At 45.7% G+C, this 12,774-nt stretch overlaps 1 protein-coding gene across 3 annotated transcripts in view; it reads left to right on the plus strand.

Moving 5' to 3' along the window:
• The window catches only part of EFHC2 (EF-hand domain containing 2), a 181,624-nt gene that overhangs the window by 69,149 nt on the left and 99,701 nt on the right, over nt 1-12,774 (plus strand). For all 3 annotated transcript variants that reach the window (XM_077768535.1, XM_077768533.1, XM_077768534.1), the window contains exons 3-4: nt 1,314-1,464; nt 11,963-12,186. In XM_077768535.1, coding sequence (XP_077624661.1) covers nt 1,314-1,464; nt 11,963-12,186 — 375 coding nt within the window. The remainder of the gene's footprint in view (nt 1-1,313; nt 1,465-11,962; nt 12,187-12,774) is intronic.

Raw genomic sequence — 12,774 nt, forward strand, 5'->3', positions numbered from 1 at the left:
CGGTGTAGCAGGATTCTCGCACAGAAAGTCATGACGCTGAGGCTTTTCTTTCCAGGAAGCAGCTTTATTCTTGCCGGCACGGGCTCAGAGGGTTTGTACTGGAAAAAATGAGCTTCGAATGCCACATGGTGTAGCATTTTATGCGTTTCCTACTTCTTTGTCTCCATATATGGGTAACATATGGACATACAGGTGATTGGGTGGCCTCATGTTACAGGGTCGTGAGGAATGTCACGTACAGACCTACAAAGTCTCGAGAGGAATGTCACCTACGCACACAGCCAGGTTGCCTTCCCTTATCTTGAGGTCTTTTTCTCACCACATTCCTTAGGGAGGGAACTCTACCACCCAACACATACACCGTGTAAGATGAGGCTGGTTGGCGTTGAGCTAGGCTCTTTAAAGTTCCTGGAGACAGTTAAGGTGGGATCTCATGTGCGCTGGAAGAATTTCACATCTTCCTAGTGAAGGAATATTCAGAAAGAATATTATTTTGTCTATACAGTAGTCCCCCCTCCCCTTGCGCCTAGGGTGCATGTTCCAAGACCCCCAGTGGATGTCTGAAACCACCAGTAGTACTCAGCTATGTGCGTGTGTGCGCACGCGCGCGTGCCTAGTGTTTTTTTCTTAGACGTACATGCATAGCTATGATAAAGTTTAATTTTTAAGTTAAGCACAGTAAGAGATTGACAATAACAAGCAATAATAAAATAGAGCGATTACAACAACATACTATAATAAGCTATATGAACGTGGCCTCTCGAAATGCTTTATTGTCCTGTACTCATCCTTACAATGATGTGAGATGATGACACACGTACATGATGAGGTGAAATGAGGTGGGTGATGTAGGCATTGTTATGTAGCGGTAGGCTCCCTTTGACCTGAGCGTACATCGGGCGGGTCATCTACTTCTGGGCCCAATTGACCACAGGTGACGGAAACCACAGAAAGCGAAGCCGTGGATAAGGCTGGGGAGGGGGAGGGGGGACTACTGTAACTTACCTATAGAATCCCGCTGTGAAATTCCACAGACAGATACTGGCTCAGCTTACAGTTGAGCTGAATGATGGATTTGTTGCTTGAATATCATTTCCTTATTCTAACCAGACAGTGATGAAAACACAAACATCATATATTGTACCCTAGATTGTGTATGGGCTCCCAGAGTCGATGTGCAGAATAGAATGTCTTCATCAAACTCTCAACTTTTTCTTTTACGTCAACAACAAGTATATAAGCAGTAGCTGTACTGACTCTAATTTTGATGAGATTTTTTTCCGTTTCTTAGTTTCTAATTATGATTCCAACAGGTGTTATGTTTTGATGCCTACGTAGAAGATGAAATGCCTGATAAGAGTCAAGAAAAATACAGAATAAGACACTATAAGATCCTCTTCTACCTTGAAGATGACACGATTCAAGTAAATGAACCACAGTTGAAAAATTGCGGACTGCCTCAAGGTACCTGTTTAAAGCAGAGTTATGGTTCTCTTACATGTAGCTCCTACCTTTATATATTGCCCTTCTCCAGCTTTTTAAAAGGTGCCATATACCGCCTTGGTGTGTGACTAGTCAGTGACTGTGAATATAAACGTGCCATTAGCCTGTAGTTATTGATAGCGACTTCCTAGCTTTCTACCCCTCCCCCCCGCACCTCAGCATGGGCCATTTGTCTTGCCCTTGTATGGTATATTAGTTTCCTTTCACATGTTGCTCCAGTATGAGTAAACTGTCCTGGGTCTTTGGTCCCTTTACTGTGATTGTATAATGTCTTCACAACACTTTCAAGGAGAAGAGATGAGACTGTGGTCCCCTGCCACTTGCAGATTTGTATTCTCTCTTCTTTCTTCCTTTCTCTTCCTGTAAGCATTTGTTTTATTATTTATTTTGAGAAAGCGCGTGTGCACGTGAGTAGGGGAGGGGCAGAGGGAAAGAGGGAGAGAGTTCCGGGTAGGCTCGGTACGGTCATTGCGGAGCCCGATGTGGAGCTTGAACTCCTGAGCTGTGAGATCCTGACCTGAGCCGAAATCGAGAGTCAGATACTTAACCGACTCAGCCACCTGTGCACCCCTTTCTCTTCTTTTTTGAAGTCACGGCCACGGCCATTTGCTGCAACCACCCTCTTATCCTCATACCTGTTAACGACATACTCTGATGGCTTTTCAGCAGAGGGTCATTGTCCCTTCACCCCTCACTGCCCCCCCACGCCAGTCATCTTTATCCATACTCCGTTTCAGCCAGTTCTTTCTGTGATGTGGCCACCAGAGAAGTTAATCCTAAGTTGCATTATTAGAAGCAGGGTGGAGCCCAAGGGAGGTGGCCGATTTCTTCTGCTCGTGGCAGGAGCCCTCCATTTGGGACAGTGCTGAGATCGAGATGCCTTCAGGGGACCGCAGCCATGGTGGGAAGAGGCCCCAAGATTTGTGATGCGCAAAGCAGAGTAGTGAAAAGGGCTGTTTGTCCGTAAAGGGAAGAGTCAGGTATGCCTGGTGAATATGTTCAGCAATCTGAAGGGCTGCCACGGGGAAGAAGGATGACCTAATTCTCTGTACCCTCAAGGGTATGACACCTAGGGGGGTCAGAATGCAGGTCTTTTCTGGCAGAGGGCTGCCAGAGATGGTGTTGGATGGTTCTGGAAGGACATGGGGTGCAGGGGCAGGTGTAGGGGTCGAGAGTGGTGTCACATATTTGGTCCTTAGTATAGATGGATGGTCCTTGGTAGAGATAGGGGGCAGGCCAGGGGTTATTTTTCACCGGTAGCTTAGGGGAGATATGGGAGGGGGTCATATGTGTGTGTGGTGGTGGGGTAGGTGACCTTCCAAGGCCACTTTGACCCCTCAGGAGCCATAATTCTTGGGTGCATTTATTGTCTCTCTCTCTCGGAATATTGCCATCTTTAATACCTTAGGGTCTGAAATTGCCCTCTCGATTACAGTGTCTTAGCTCCTTTGACGTTCATTATTTGCTCACACCCACCATCCTTGTTCTAGCAAAACATCTCCCGAATCTTTGCTACCATCCTCGCCCAAGCTACCCAAGCTTTATTTCTTGCCTTGGGAAATGGGATAGCCGTGTGATAGTTGTCTCCGCGTCTGTTCTCTATGTAGCAGCCAGAGTAGCGTGTGGGCTATCCCCTTGCGGCACTGCTGTCCTCCAAGCACGCAGGCTTTCCCAGAGGCCACGGAACAGAAGCCTCATGGGCGCCACGTAAAAATGCATCATCACATGATGTGTTAAATCAGTTCGAAACCTACAGTGAGAAGCAAGGGGGAAAGAAAGGAGTTAAGTTCACACACACAGGACAAGGTAGAAGCCGGCGGAAGGCCCACTCCGCCTGAATCCTGGGACAGGCAACAGTTTCTCTTTCTCCGTCTTTGCCGCATCAGCCTTTCCTGCTAATAGTGTGTTTTGATGGCCAGAGTTGAAGCTCAATCAAGCAGGGAGGACCACAGACCGAAGGGACCTTGGGCCAGTGGCACACACTCTGTTGGGGAGACACAGGGCGGAGAAGGCCTGGCCACAGCTCTAGCTCCCCAGTAAGCCTCCTGAATGGTCATGGGTTTCGTTTGTTTCTTGGGGAAAGGACCCACGGGGCCACAATGGTGTCACCAATGAACGAGTGGCCAGATTAAGGCCTCGTGAATATTGAGTACTCATGAATATGTACTGCCTCTGGTATATTTAGTGCTCCATGACTATTTAGAGCCCAGGTGCCTCATATATACTTAATACCTACAGAAAATTAATTCTCCCTTGGTCCTTCTGTCTCCTCCTTCCTGTGTTTGACATGTACATGCTCTACTTAACCGTTACTTAACCCATCTTCTGATTTTCTGCCCATGTTGAATACACTTTTTTCCTTACTAACTACTTCTCTGGGCCCCTTGCCTCCATGTTGGTATACCACAATGGGATCTATGCGGAGAAACAGAGGAGTTTGGGGACCTTGGGTCTCTGAGCATAAGGTTGTGACAAGGCAGTGTGCTAAGGATTTCCTTCAACGCTCATAAGATTGATCCTTTTTGGCACATAGCTTCATGGTGTCCGGATGAAGGATTTGGGGCCGGCCAGCATTGCCAAGAAGTGCTTGTTGAATGCCTACTCTGTGGCAGGCACCGTGCCCGGTTTTGGGAGAATGGGCCAAAGTAAGAAGACCCACTATACCTCCATCTTGTAGAGCTAAGAGGCAAGCAGGGTGGAGAGGAAAGGGAGCAAAGTGACTAGAGCCCGAGAGTTTTGCAGTTGTTCAGGTCAGAAGTGCTCAGTGTCCAAGCCAGGACGATGACAGTAGGAAATGGAAAACACAGGAAAGACTTCAGAGATATTTGGTTGGCAGAGTTGATCAGCATTAACCAACAATTAAATACAGAAAGTGCAGAAGGGGACTATCTAATGATAGGTACCTTATCAAGTCCTTTATCATCATCCCATTTAATCCCCCAACGACCATCTAAAGTAGGTCATTGTCAGCTCTTAAAGAAAAGGAAACAGGCTTACAGAGGGAATTCGCTTCATCTAAACCTTAACAGATTGCCTCAGAGCTCACTCTGTTGTTGAGAAGATGGTGATACAGTAGTAAAACCCAGAAACATGGAGCGAGGCACAACGTGGAGCGAGGTAGAGGTAGGGTATGCTTGTTCTGACCCATGAGGCCTTTGAATGTGGGTTGGGACATCTATATGGTGATGCCCACCAGGCAGGTAGACTCTTAGGGCGTGTTTTCAGGAAGAAAGTCAACACTGGAGATGTGGACTGGGGATGGGGGGGTGCTCAGGTCACGAACAGAATCAGACAGATTCTAACTTATTGGAAGAGAGGCACCGTTGAGGTGATGGAAAAGGGAAGAAGACTGGATTTGGTGCCTGCACTTGGTTTTACTAGTGGGGGGAGAAAGGAGACGACGTGAGCTGTCCTCAGTATTCTTTGGACTCTGACATACTGTCCACCCGGGGTCTTTTTATTTCGAAAATTTTGTGTCTTAACGGCGAGTCTTTTAGGAAATATGGAAATGCCTTGGTTTTAAAAATAAAGATTTTCACAGACTTAAACACAGTTTTTAATGTTTATTTCTTTAAGGGGAGAGAGAGCAGGAGCAAGAGAGGGGCAGAGAGAGAGAGAGAGAGAGACAGAGAGAGAGAATCCCAAGCAGGCTCTGAGCTGTCAGCACAGAGCCCCAATCTGGGGCTGGATCCCACAAACCTGTGAGATCATGACCTGAGCTGAAATCAAGAGTCGAATGCTTAACTGACTTGAGCCACCCAGGCACTCCCACAGACTTTTAAGGTTGGAAGGATGACACTTTATAAAGGGACAAGAAGGCTTTAGACTCTTGAGGGTCATTTTTAACACCTACAAGGCTGTTTGTAAAGATTGACAATAACGTATTAGAAAAGGTTTGAAGAATTACTTCAGAACAGAAAGGAAATTCACAACTTTTAAATTCTATGAACATCTGTTTTACCTGTGTGTTTAATTATGTAAGTGACAGCATTGCTGTAGCCAAAAAATATTTTCTTAGGGTTTTATGCTAATAGTTATATTTATAGACATTTACTATATTTATAGTCACTTAAATGCTTTACTCTGATACTCCCTCACTAAGCTCTTTGCTTATTTTTGATTACCTTCCCCACATGACATCAACTTTACACAAATGATAGACTGGCAGTCACAGGCTATCCTGAACCTTCATCAGTGCATTGTTTTTATTATTATTTTTAAAGTTCATTGATTTACTTTGAGAGAGAAAGAGAATATCCCAAGCAGGCTCCACACCACCAGCACATAGCCCGACATGGGGCTTGAACCCACGAACCGTGAGATCATGACCTGAGCCAAAGTCGGATGCCCAACCGACTGAGCCACCCAGGCGCCCCTGTGCATCATCCTATTATTATTCCTTTTGAAGTGAAAGCTCCTATTCCTGTAGCTTACTGGGCCCTGTCTAGTGAGTCTTTGGTTTTATTAAACTATCCAAGAAGAAAAATGAAGGGTAACCTCCATGAGGATCCTGGAAAGGCTTTTATTAAAACTTGTCAATTCTCTCAGCCTCTTGATTTCCAGTTGAAGCACACAAACTAATGCAGAGGCAAACTGACGTTCGTCATCATGACATATTTGAAAATAATTTTTAAGGAAGCAGGGGGCAGTGTCATTCATAAAGATCTGGGGAGCGGGGGGAAATGACTCTGAGTAAAAGACGACTTGTAAAGTCTCTCGAAAATTTCAGAATTTCTGATTGGCTCTTCCCAATCAGGACGTTTTCCCTGGAGGGAAGGCACAGCTCAAGGGATATACATGGCATACCTGGTCATCACGATCTGTAACAAGACTGAATTTGTCAGCAGGGCTTCCTGGCGGGCTGTAGCAAGCACTGTGGAAAGCAAACGAGAATAACCACTCTGTCATCAAGCTCTGCTTGGCAAGAAACCAGTCTGTCTTGAAATATTTAATATGATGATTCTAGTTCAGGAAGGTCCCTTTGGACAGAGGCTCCGTGGGGGGTGGGGGGGGAGGAAATCACTTAAACCTCTTCTTCACGCTTTCCGAAATTAAATGACTGGGGAAAAAAGAACAAGCAAGCTTTAGGAGTCAGTGCCTCAGATCTCAGTGGGACGGGGTAGATGGCATTTCTTTCAGTCATATCTTGACCAGCTTGGACTCCTGTTCATGCCCCCTGAGGGCCCCGGGAAGGGGCAAGGGGTCCTATTTAGGTGACGTGCCCTGATGGTATTCCTGTGACTTCCATAGGGCGTCTATGTTTTCCAGATGAAATGGGAGGTCAGGTGCTTTTCTTCTTTTGTAGAGCCGACCATTCAGGAATGAGCACTCCTAGGGGCTCCTGGATGGCTCAGTTGGTTAAGCGTCCGTCTTTGGCTCAGGTCATGCTCTCTGGGTTTGTGAGTGTGAGCCCTGTGTTGGGCTCACTGCTGTCATCACAGAGCCCATTTGGGATCCTCTGTCCTCCTACCGTTTCCTCCCTCCCAACTCTGGAGCGCGTGCTCTCTCTCTCTCAAAAGTAAATAAACAAAAAATGAACACGGATTTCTATTAGTGACTTGTTTCCCCCTTCAACATAATATTTTCTCATATGCTTTGTATACTGTAAGATAATCTAATCAAGCAAGTGTAATCGCAGAATGTCACGCACATATGTCATTCATTCATATTGGGCATATGACATTCATACGGCATTCATTCACGTTGGGCATATAGTACATCGAAGTACTGCTTCCTGTAACGTGGAGGAGGGATGGTGCTAATGTTTCCGGATAAAATACAAGATACTTAGTTAAATTTGAATTTCAGATAAGCAATGAAGGTTTTAGTGTGTCCGAAATATTTCCTGGGACACACTTAGACTAAAATGGTTCACTCTAGATCTAGAATTCCTATTTAATTAGGCAGCCTGTATTTCACTGTGCTGACTAAATCTGGCAACCCCAGAGGGTGGACCTTGGGGAGGGGGTTGCCATTGAATGGAGCAGAGTAGAACTTAAGAGTGGAGGTAAGTCATTGGCCTGTGAAGACGGGTGTTTGGTACATGGTGGCTGCTCAGTAAATATTTGTTGAAGAAAGAAAGGAGAGGAGGGAGGAAAGAAAATAGGAAAGGCAAAGTGGTAGACAGTGTCCATAACACAGTGCAGGCATCAGAAATGGCCCCAGGTCCTTTGAGGGATCAGGAGAAGAAACACCAGGATCCACTAGAGAAGACATTGAGTGGTGCCTCATAGGTCTCTCCAGAAAAAGATGGAAGGTGAAGGCATATTAGCCAAAAGGGATAGCATGATACCAAGAGGTGGGAAAGTGGTGGGGTATGGAGTTGGGGTACTCAGGAGCCTATCCTAGGGTGTATAAGGAAAATTAGGCGAGGAGGCAATAATACAAGAGGACGTTCGAGCACCTATCATATGAGTGTTTGGGGCTCATTTGGTGGCTAGCGGGGACATGCATAGGATTATTTTTTTTTTAAGTTTACTTTATTTTGAGGGAGAGCGAGCGAGCAGGGGAGGGGCAGAGAGAAAGGGAGACACAGAACCGGAAGCAGGCCCCAGGCTCTGAGGTGTCCGCACAGAGCCCGACGCGGGGCTCGAACTCACGAACCGTGAAATCACGACCTGAGCTGAAGTTGGACGCTTAGCCGACTGAGCCACCCAGGCGCCCTTGGAATTTTTCAAGTTTGTATTCTTTTGCTACAAGACAGGTGTCAGGCTGTCTACATATTAAAAAAAAAAGTGATTCTTGTAAAACCAAAGTGCCAAAGAAGGACATTTTGTAAAAATCAAAATGGAATAGTCATTTTAGCGGAGGAATAAGCGTGAACATAAGAGAAGAAGCCGTATCATGTCTGATCACAGTGAAAAGGATCTTAATATTTTTAGGATACAAACTTAGTCAACACAGCGGCAGGTGGCAGTTCTGGTCAAATATTCATTCCCCTAAGACATCCCTGTCTCTAGACTCTGCTGTATCCTAGGTGTGCCGTGTCACTAAACTTAATGAAACCTACCGAAAATTAAGATAGAGGCAAGAGGTGGGAGTCTCAGTTCTGGAAGGTGAATTTCTAAAAACCAAATTTAGTGGTATGAGCAAAGATCGAAAGCAGGTCTCAAGTGGATGAAAGGAAAATGCACTGAATATAAATGGATGTATCATCATTTTGATCTAAACCACAGGGAGATGTTAGCAAGTTAAAGTTTGCAGAGCATAGTCAGTCAGTCAGTCAGCCGGGGTCTTTAAAAAGGAAGAGAGGGAGAAACTATGAAGATCAGGAGTTTAAAAACAGGTACCCGATGCCCGGACATCTGCCCAAATGGTCTTTTGGGAGGAGTCAGGAAGGCAAACGTTTCAACATTTCAAGGGTAGATATAGTACTTCCATTCTCGTTTTTCCATTTGTAGAGCATTGTCTTTATTTATATACTTTGACCTCAGGTGCTCTGCAGCGTATGCCCAAGACCTGCTGTCCTGCCCATTTCTTTGGCATTCCAGAACAAATTCTTGCTGGTAGAGTTCCTGCCATTTACAACGGAGGACTATGAGACACCCAGCAAATCAAGAAACAGACATTTTGCTCCCCAAACGACACAGTTGAGGGATGCCACGAATATATTATTGAAAGCTCTGAGGGGCAACTGTCCATTTCAAAGGGCCCACCATTTGTTTCTAATTCGCGTGGAATTGTGACTTTGGATTTTAAAGAAATTATTTATTTATTTTGAGAGAGAGAGCACACGTGCAAGTGGGGGAGGCCGCAGAGACAGGGGGTGGGGAGAGAGAGAATCCCAAGCGCCCTCCACCTTGTCAGCACAGAACCCGATGCGGGGCTTGAACTCCCAAACCATGAGATCATGACCTGAGCTGACATCAAGAGTTGGACCCTTAGCCGACTGAGCCACCCGAGCGCCCCCTGTCCTGTTTTACCTGGAACACTCCCTGCTCTCCTTCACTTACATAATTTGTGGCTCGTGTTCGGTGAGACATCATGGAGCACCAACTGTGGAAAGTGCCGGTATCTACGTAGAGCTTGAAACCCCAGGTTTCGAGATCCTTTTCTGCCATATGTCAGGGTGTGACCTCGGCCACTCGGCCACTCGGCACCTTGACCTTCTCATCCGTACGTTGAGTATTTCTATTTCGTGCATCATCTGCCTCGTGGGATTAGTGAAGATTAAATGAGAAAATGTGTATGAAAGCACATCCTAGGGCCATGGTGTTGATTCTGATTATTATTATTTAAAAGCTCTGTAGGTGGGCTGGCCTTTTCCGCCTGGAAAAACAAAGGATTCCTATTTGAAGTCTTACTGAACAGAAGTCGGCATAACCTGCTTACTTGAATTTTTATAATGAAGTACAAATATAAGATAGATGGAATTTCCGAAGATGCTCCTGGCCATTGAATAACTTTTATATACCTTAAAAACTGTCACAATATAAGTATTTTTAAAGAGATATGTAATGGCTTCGGAAAATACCTGAAATGCCCATGCTTTTATCGATGTTCAAGTATGCAATGTGTTCTAAGTGTCTGATCTTGACTGATTTAATAATTTGCATACTGTTTTCAGGGGCATGAATTAAAGGCTAATTGAAGTATAATTTTTTTTTGCAGTAAAATTATATCACCTTTTATGAAGTGCTTTTAAAGATATTCTGGGCCAGTTCTAATTTTACAGTTTTATTATTTTAATTTAATGTTCCAAGTAATTAAAAATTGCTACAAAGAAAAGAAGATGGAACTCATTTGAGTGCATTTCCCCTTACCAGTGTGAAAAGATGATTAGTAGAATAATGGAATAGAGCTCAACACGGTTCCTGGCACATAAAGATATTCACGAAACGTTCCGTAATGAATAGGAATGAATAATTGACAAGTATTTCTAGGCTTTGGGGAAAGGTGCCATTCTCAGCGCTCTATAAAGTATGAAGAAGTTGCCTGACGTCTTTATACTAAAATACTTCCTTCCTCACATAGGTCACACCAGCCACTTTGGCTTTTTTTCCACCTCTTCTCTTTCTTTACTGTCGTGGAGTAGATTCTCAGGCCAGTGTCAGCCACAGATGCCGAGAGACCATTCTCTCTTACCTCTTGGTAGATCTTACGAACAGAGGCGTTGCCTGCTCTTTGTTTTAGACTCTCTTCTAGGATGTTTATACCGCAAGCAGCTTTGGGAGACTGAGGTAGCATCTCCCTCGGGAGCAAAGTGCAGGTTTGCTCACAGCCTTGAGAGACAGAGTGGTGTCTCCTTCCAGAACAAAGGGAGGACGTGCTTGCTGCCCGGTCTTGTAACAGTGTTACCTCCCTGTGATGCTTCTTGTCCATCATAAAAGATTTAGGTTCTCTAAGCTCAGGGTTTCCTCTCCTGTCACGTAACCCACTGCGTGGGCAGGAGTGACGTGGACCTTGTGTCATCCTGTGGGAACTGAGGCTCGGGAAGCTGGTGCAAAAAAATGCTGGTGTTCCGGCCGCTGTTGTGGCTGTGAGCAATAACTACCCTTTTGTCTCTAACCAAGACATCTCATGTCTTCCACCAGCAGCCGTGAAACTGCGGCAGGCTTGATGTGTTGGCTTTGCAGGTAGGATAAAATGTCAAGCCCTAAATAATTCTTGGCAACAGGTTTCAGCAGTATTTGGGGAAGTTGGCTGGTATGGTATGGTGTCATTGGTACACTCATCTGGGAGAGGAACCCTTTTACCTCCGGCGGCTAAACCACCATTTTGGGTATACTTGGGAACCCAGGGTCTATATTCTCAAGAGGAGGAGCAAATGGGCATCATAGGGTTAGAAGTAGACGATGGGATGTGATCCACAACCTTTGGCCCAGAGCACTGTCTAAAACTACGAAGCCTCTGACGACCATCACCGTGTAGAGGTGGTTGGGAGGGGGTCCTTGAACAGAGGCTATCAAACATGGAGGGAGAAGAGGTTGGTAGAGGAAAGAAGGTTCCATAGAGCTTACAGAAGCTATAAATGATGGCGTTGGCACCTACCATATTGAAGCTTGTTAGTTAATTTTGTTTTTTGAGCCAAGAGCTTGCATGTTTGTGAGCACTTCACCTTGAGCTCTTAGTGCCTTGTTTAGTGAGCTCACATTGAGTGCTGCTGGGTGACGGTGAGCATGCTTGTTCTGGAGAAAGACATGGTGGCCGTGTCTGGCACCTTAGGTCACTCTGTTTGTGCCCCTCTTCCTTCCCTAGTCTTTATGGTTTATTGAAGCACTTCCCTGGGACCACGTAGGCAACTCTAATAACATACAAGGCTGGTCAGTGACTGTGGACCGCAGAAGTTTCAGCTCCCTCGGGTACTCTGAGTGTGAGCATACTGATGCTGCCTCCAAGAACCAGCCCTCTGCCCACTTCCCCGTTCTGGGAAAATGTTCAGGGTAGTTCCTGAGATGTGCTATGACCTCTTCCTTATTAGCCACCCGATGAAACAGTCGTATCTTGTTCCACACCATAGGGACTTTTATCCGGCGTCATCGGATTGCTCTCCCACCTCCGGATGAAGATAAGTTTTATACCGTATATCATTTCAATATTAACATAGACGTTGTCTTTTACGGCCGGACATTCAGGATTTACAATTGCGATACATTCACAAAGAACTTTCTGAAGAAGATAGGAGTCAAACTCAACCCCCCAGGGCGGTGTCCAGAAGATCCTTACATGAAGACCCGGAGAGAGGTAAGTGGTTGATACATCCGTGAGTTCTTGTCTTCACAATGAGAATCGATAAAGGAGAGTCTGTCCGTAAAGGATCGTTGCACTCCAGATGCAGATGTGAAAGAAATTTTGGGGTCATAGACACTGGAGTTATCCTGTCCTCCTGGGGGCTGGAGGGAACTCTGGGTATTGACCTCAGGGCAGGAAGGTCTTCTCTCACCGCCCCCACCCCTACTTCTCTCCACAGAGAGCTTCCCTTCCAGGCAGCAGGGGTCTAGTGAGCCACCCACATGGGACAGTTTCCAAGAGCCCATGACTGCCTTTGTGGGCACTGACAGTATAAGAGTTAGGTGCACTCTTACCCGGTTTGCCTTTCCCATTGTGGTTGCTTACCTCTGGGAAAATTTCTGCTTCTGTACTATTGATTGACTGCACCAAACGTCGGGCATACCATTTTCCTTCTTCCTCAGGACTCCCAGCTCTGCTGATGGTGGCATCAGATGTAGAGATGTTCCAGAAGAGTGGGAAGGGCCATGATTCTGATGTACCCCATTATAAAAGCACATTTGTCTTCAAAGTCTGATCCCAGTTAGTACAGGAGGGAAAGAA

The sequence above is a fragment of the Crocuta crocuta genome, unplaced genomic scaffold, assembly GCF_008692635.1.
Source record: "Crocuta crocuta isolate KB4526 unplaced genomic scaffold, BGI_CrCroc_1.0 scaffold467, whole genome shotgun sequence".
NCBI lineage: Eukaryota > Metazoa > Chordata > Mammalia > Carnivora > Hyaenidae > Crocuta > Crocuta crocuta.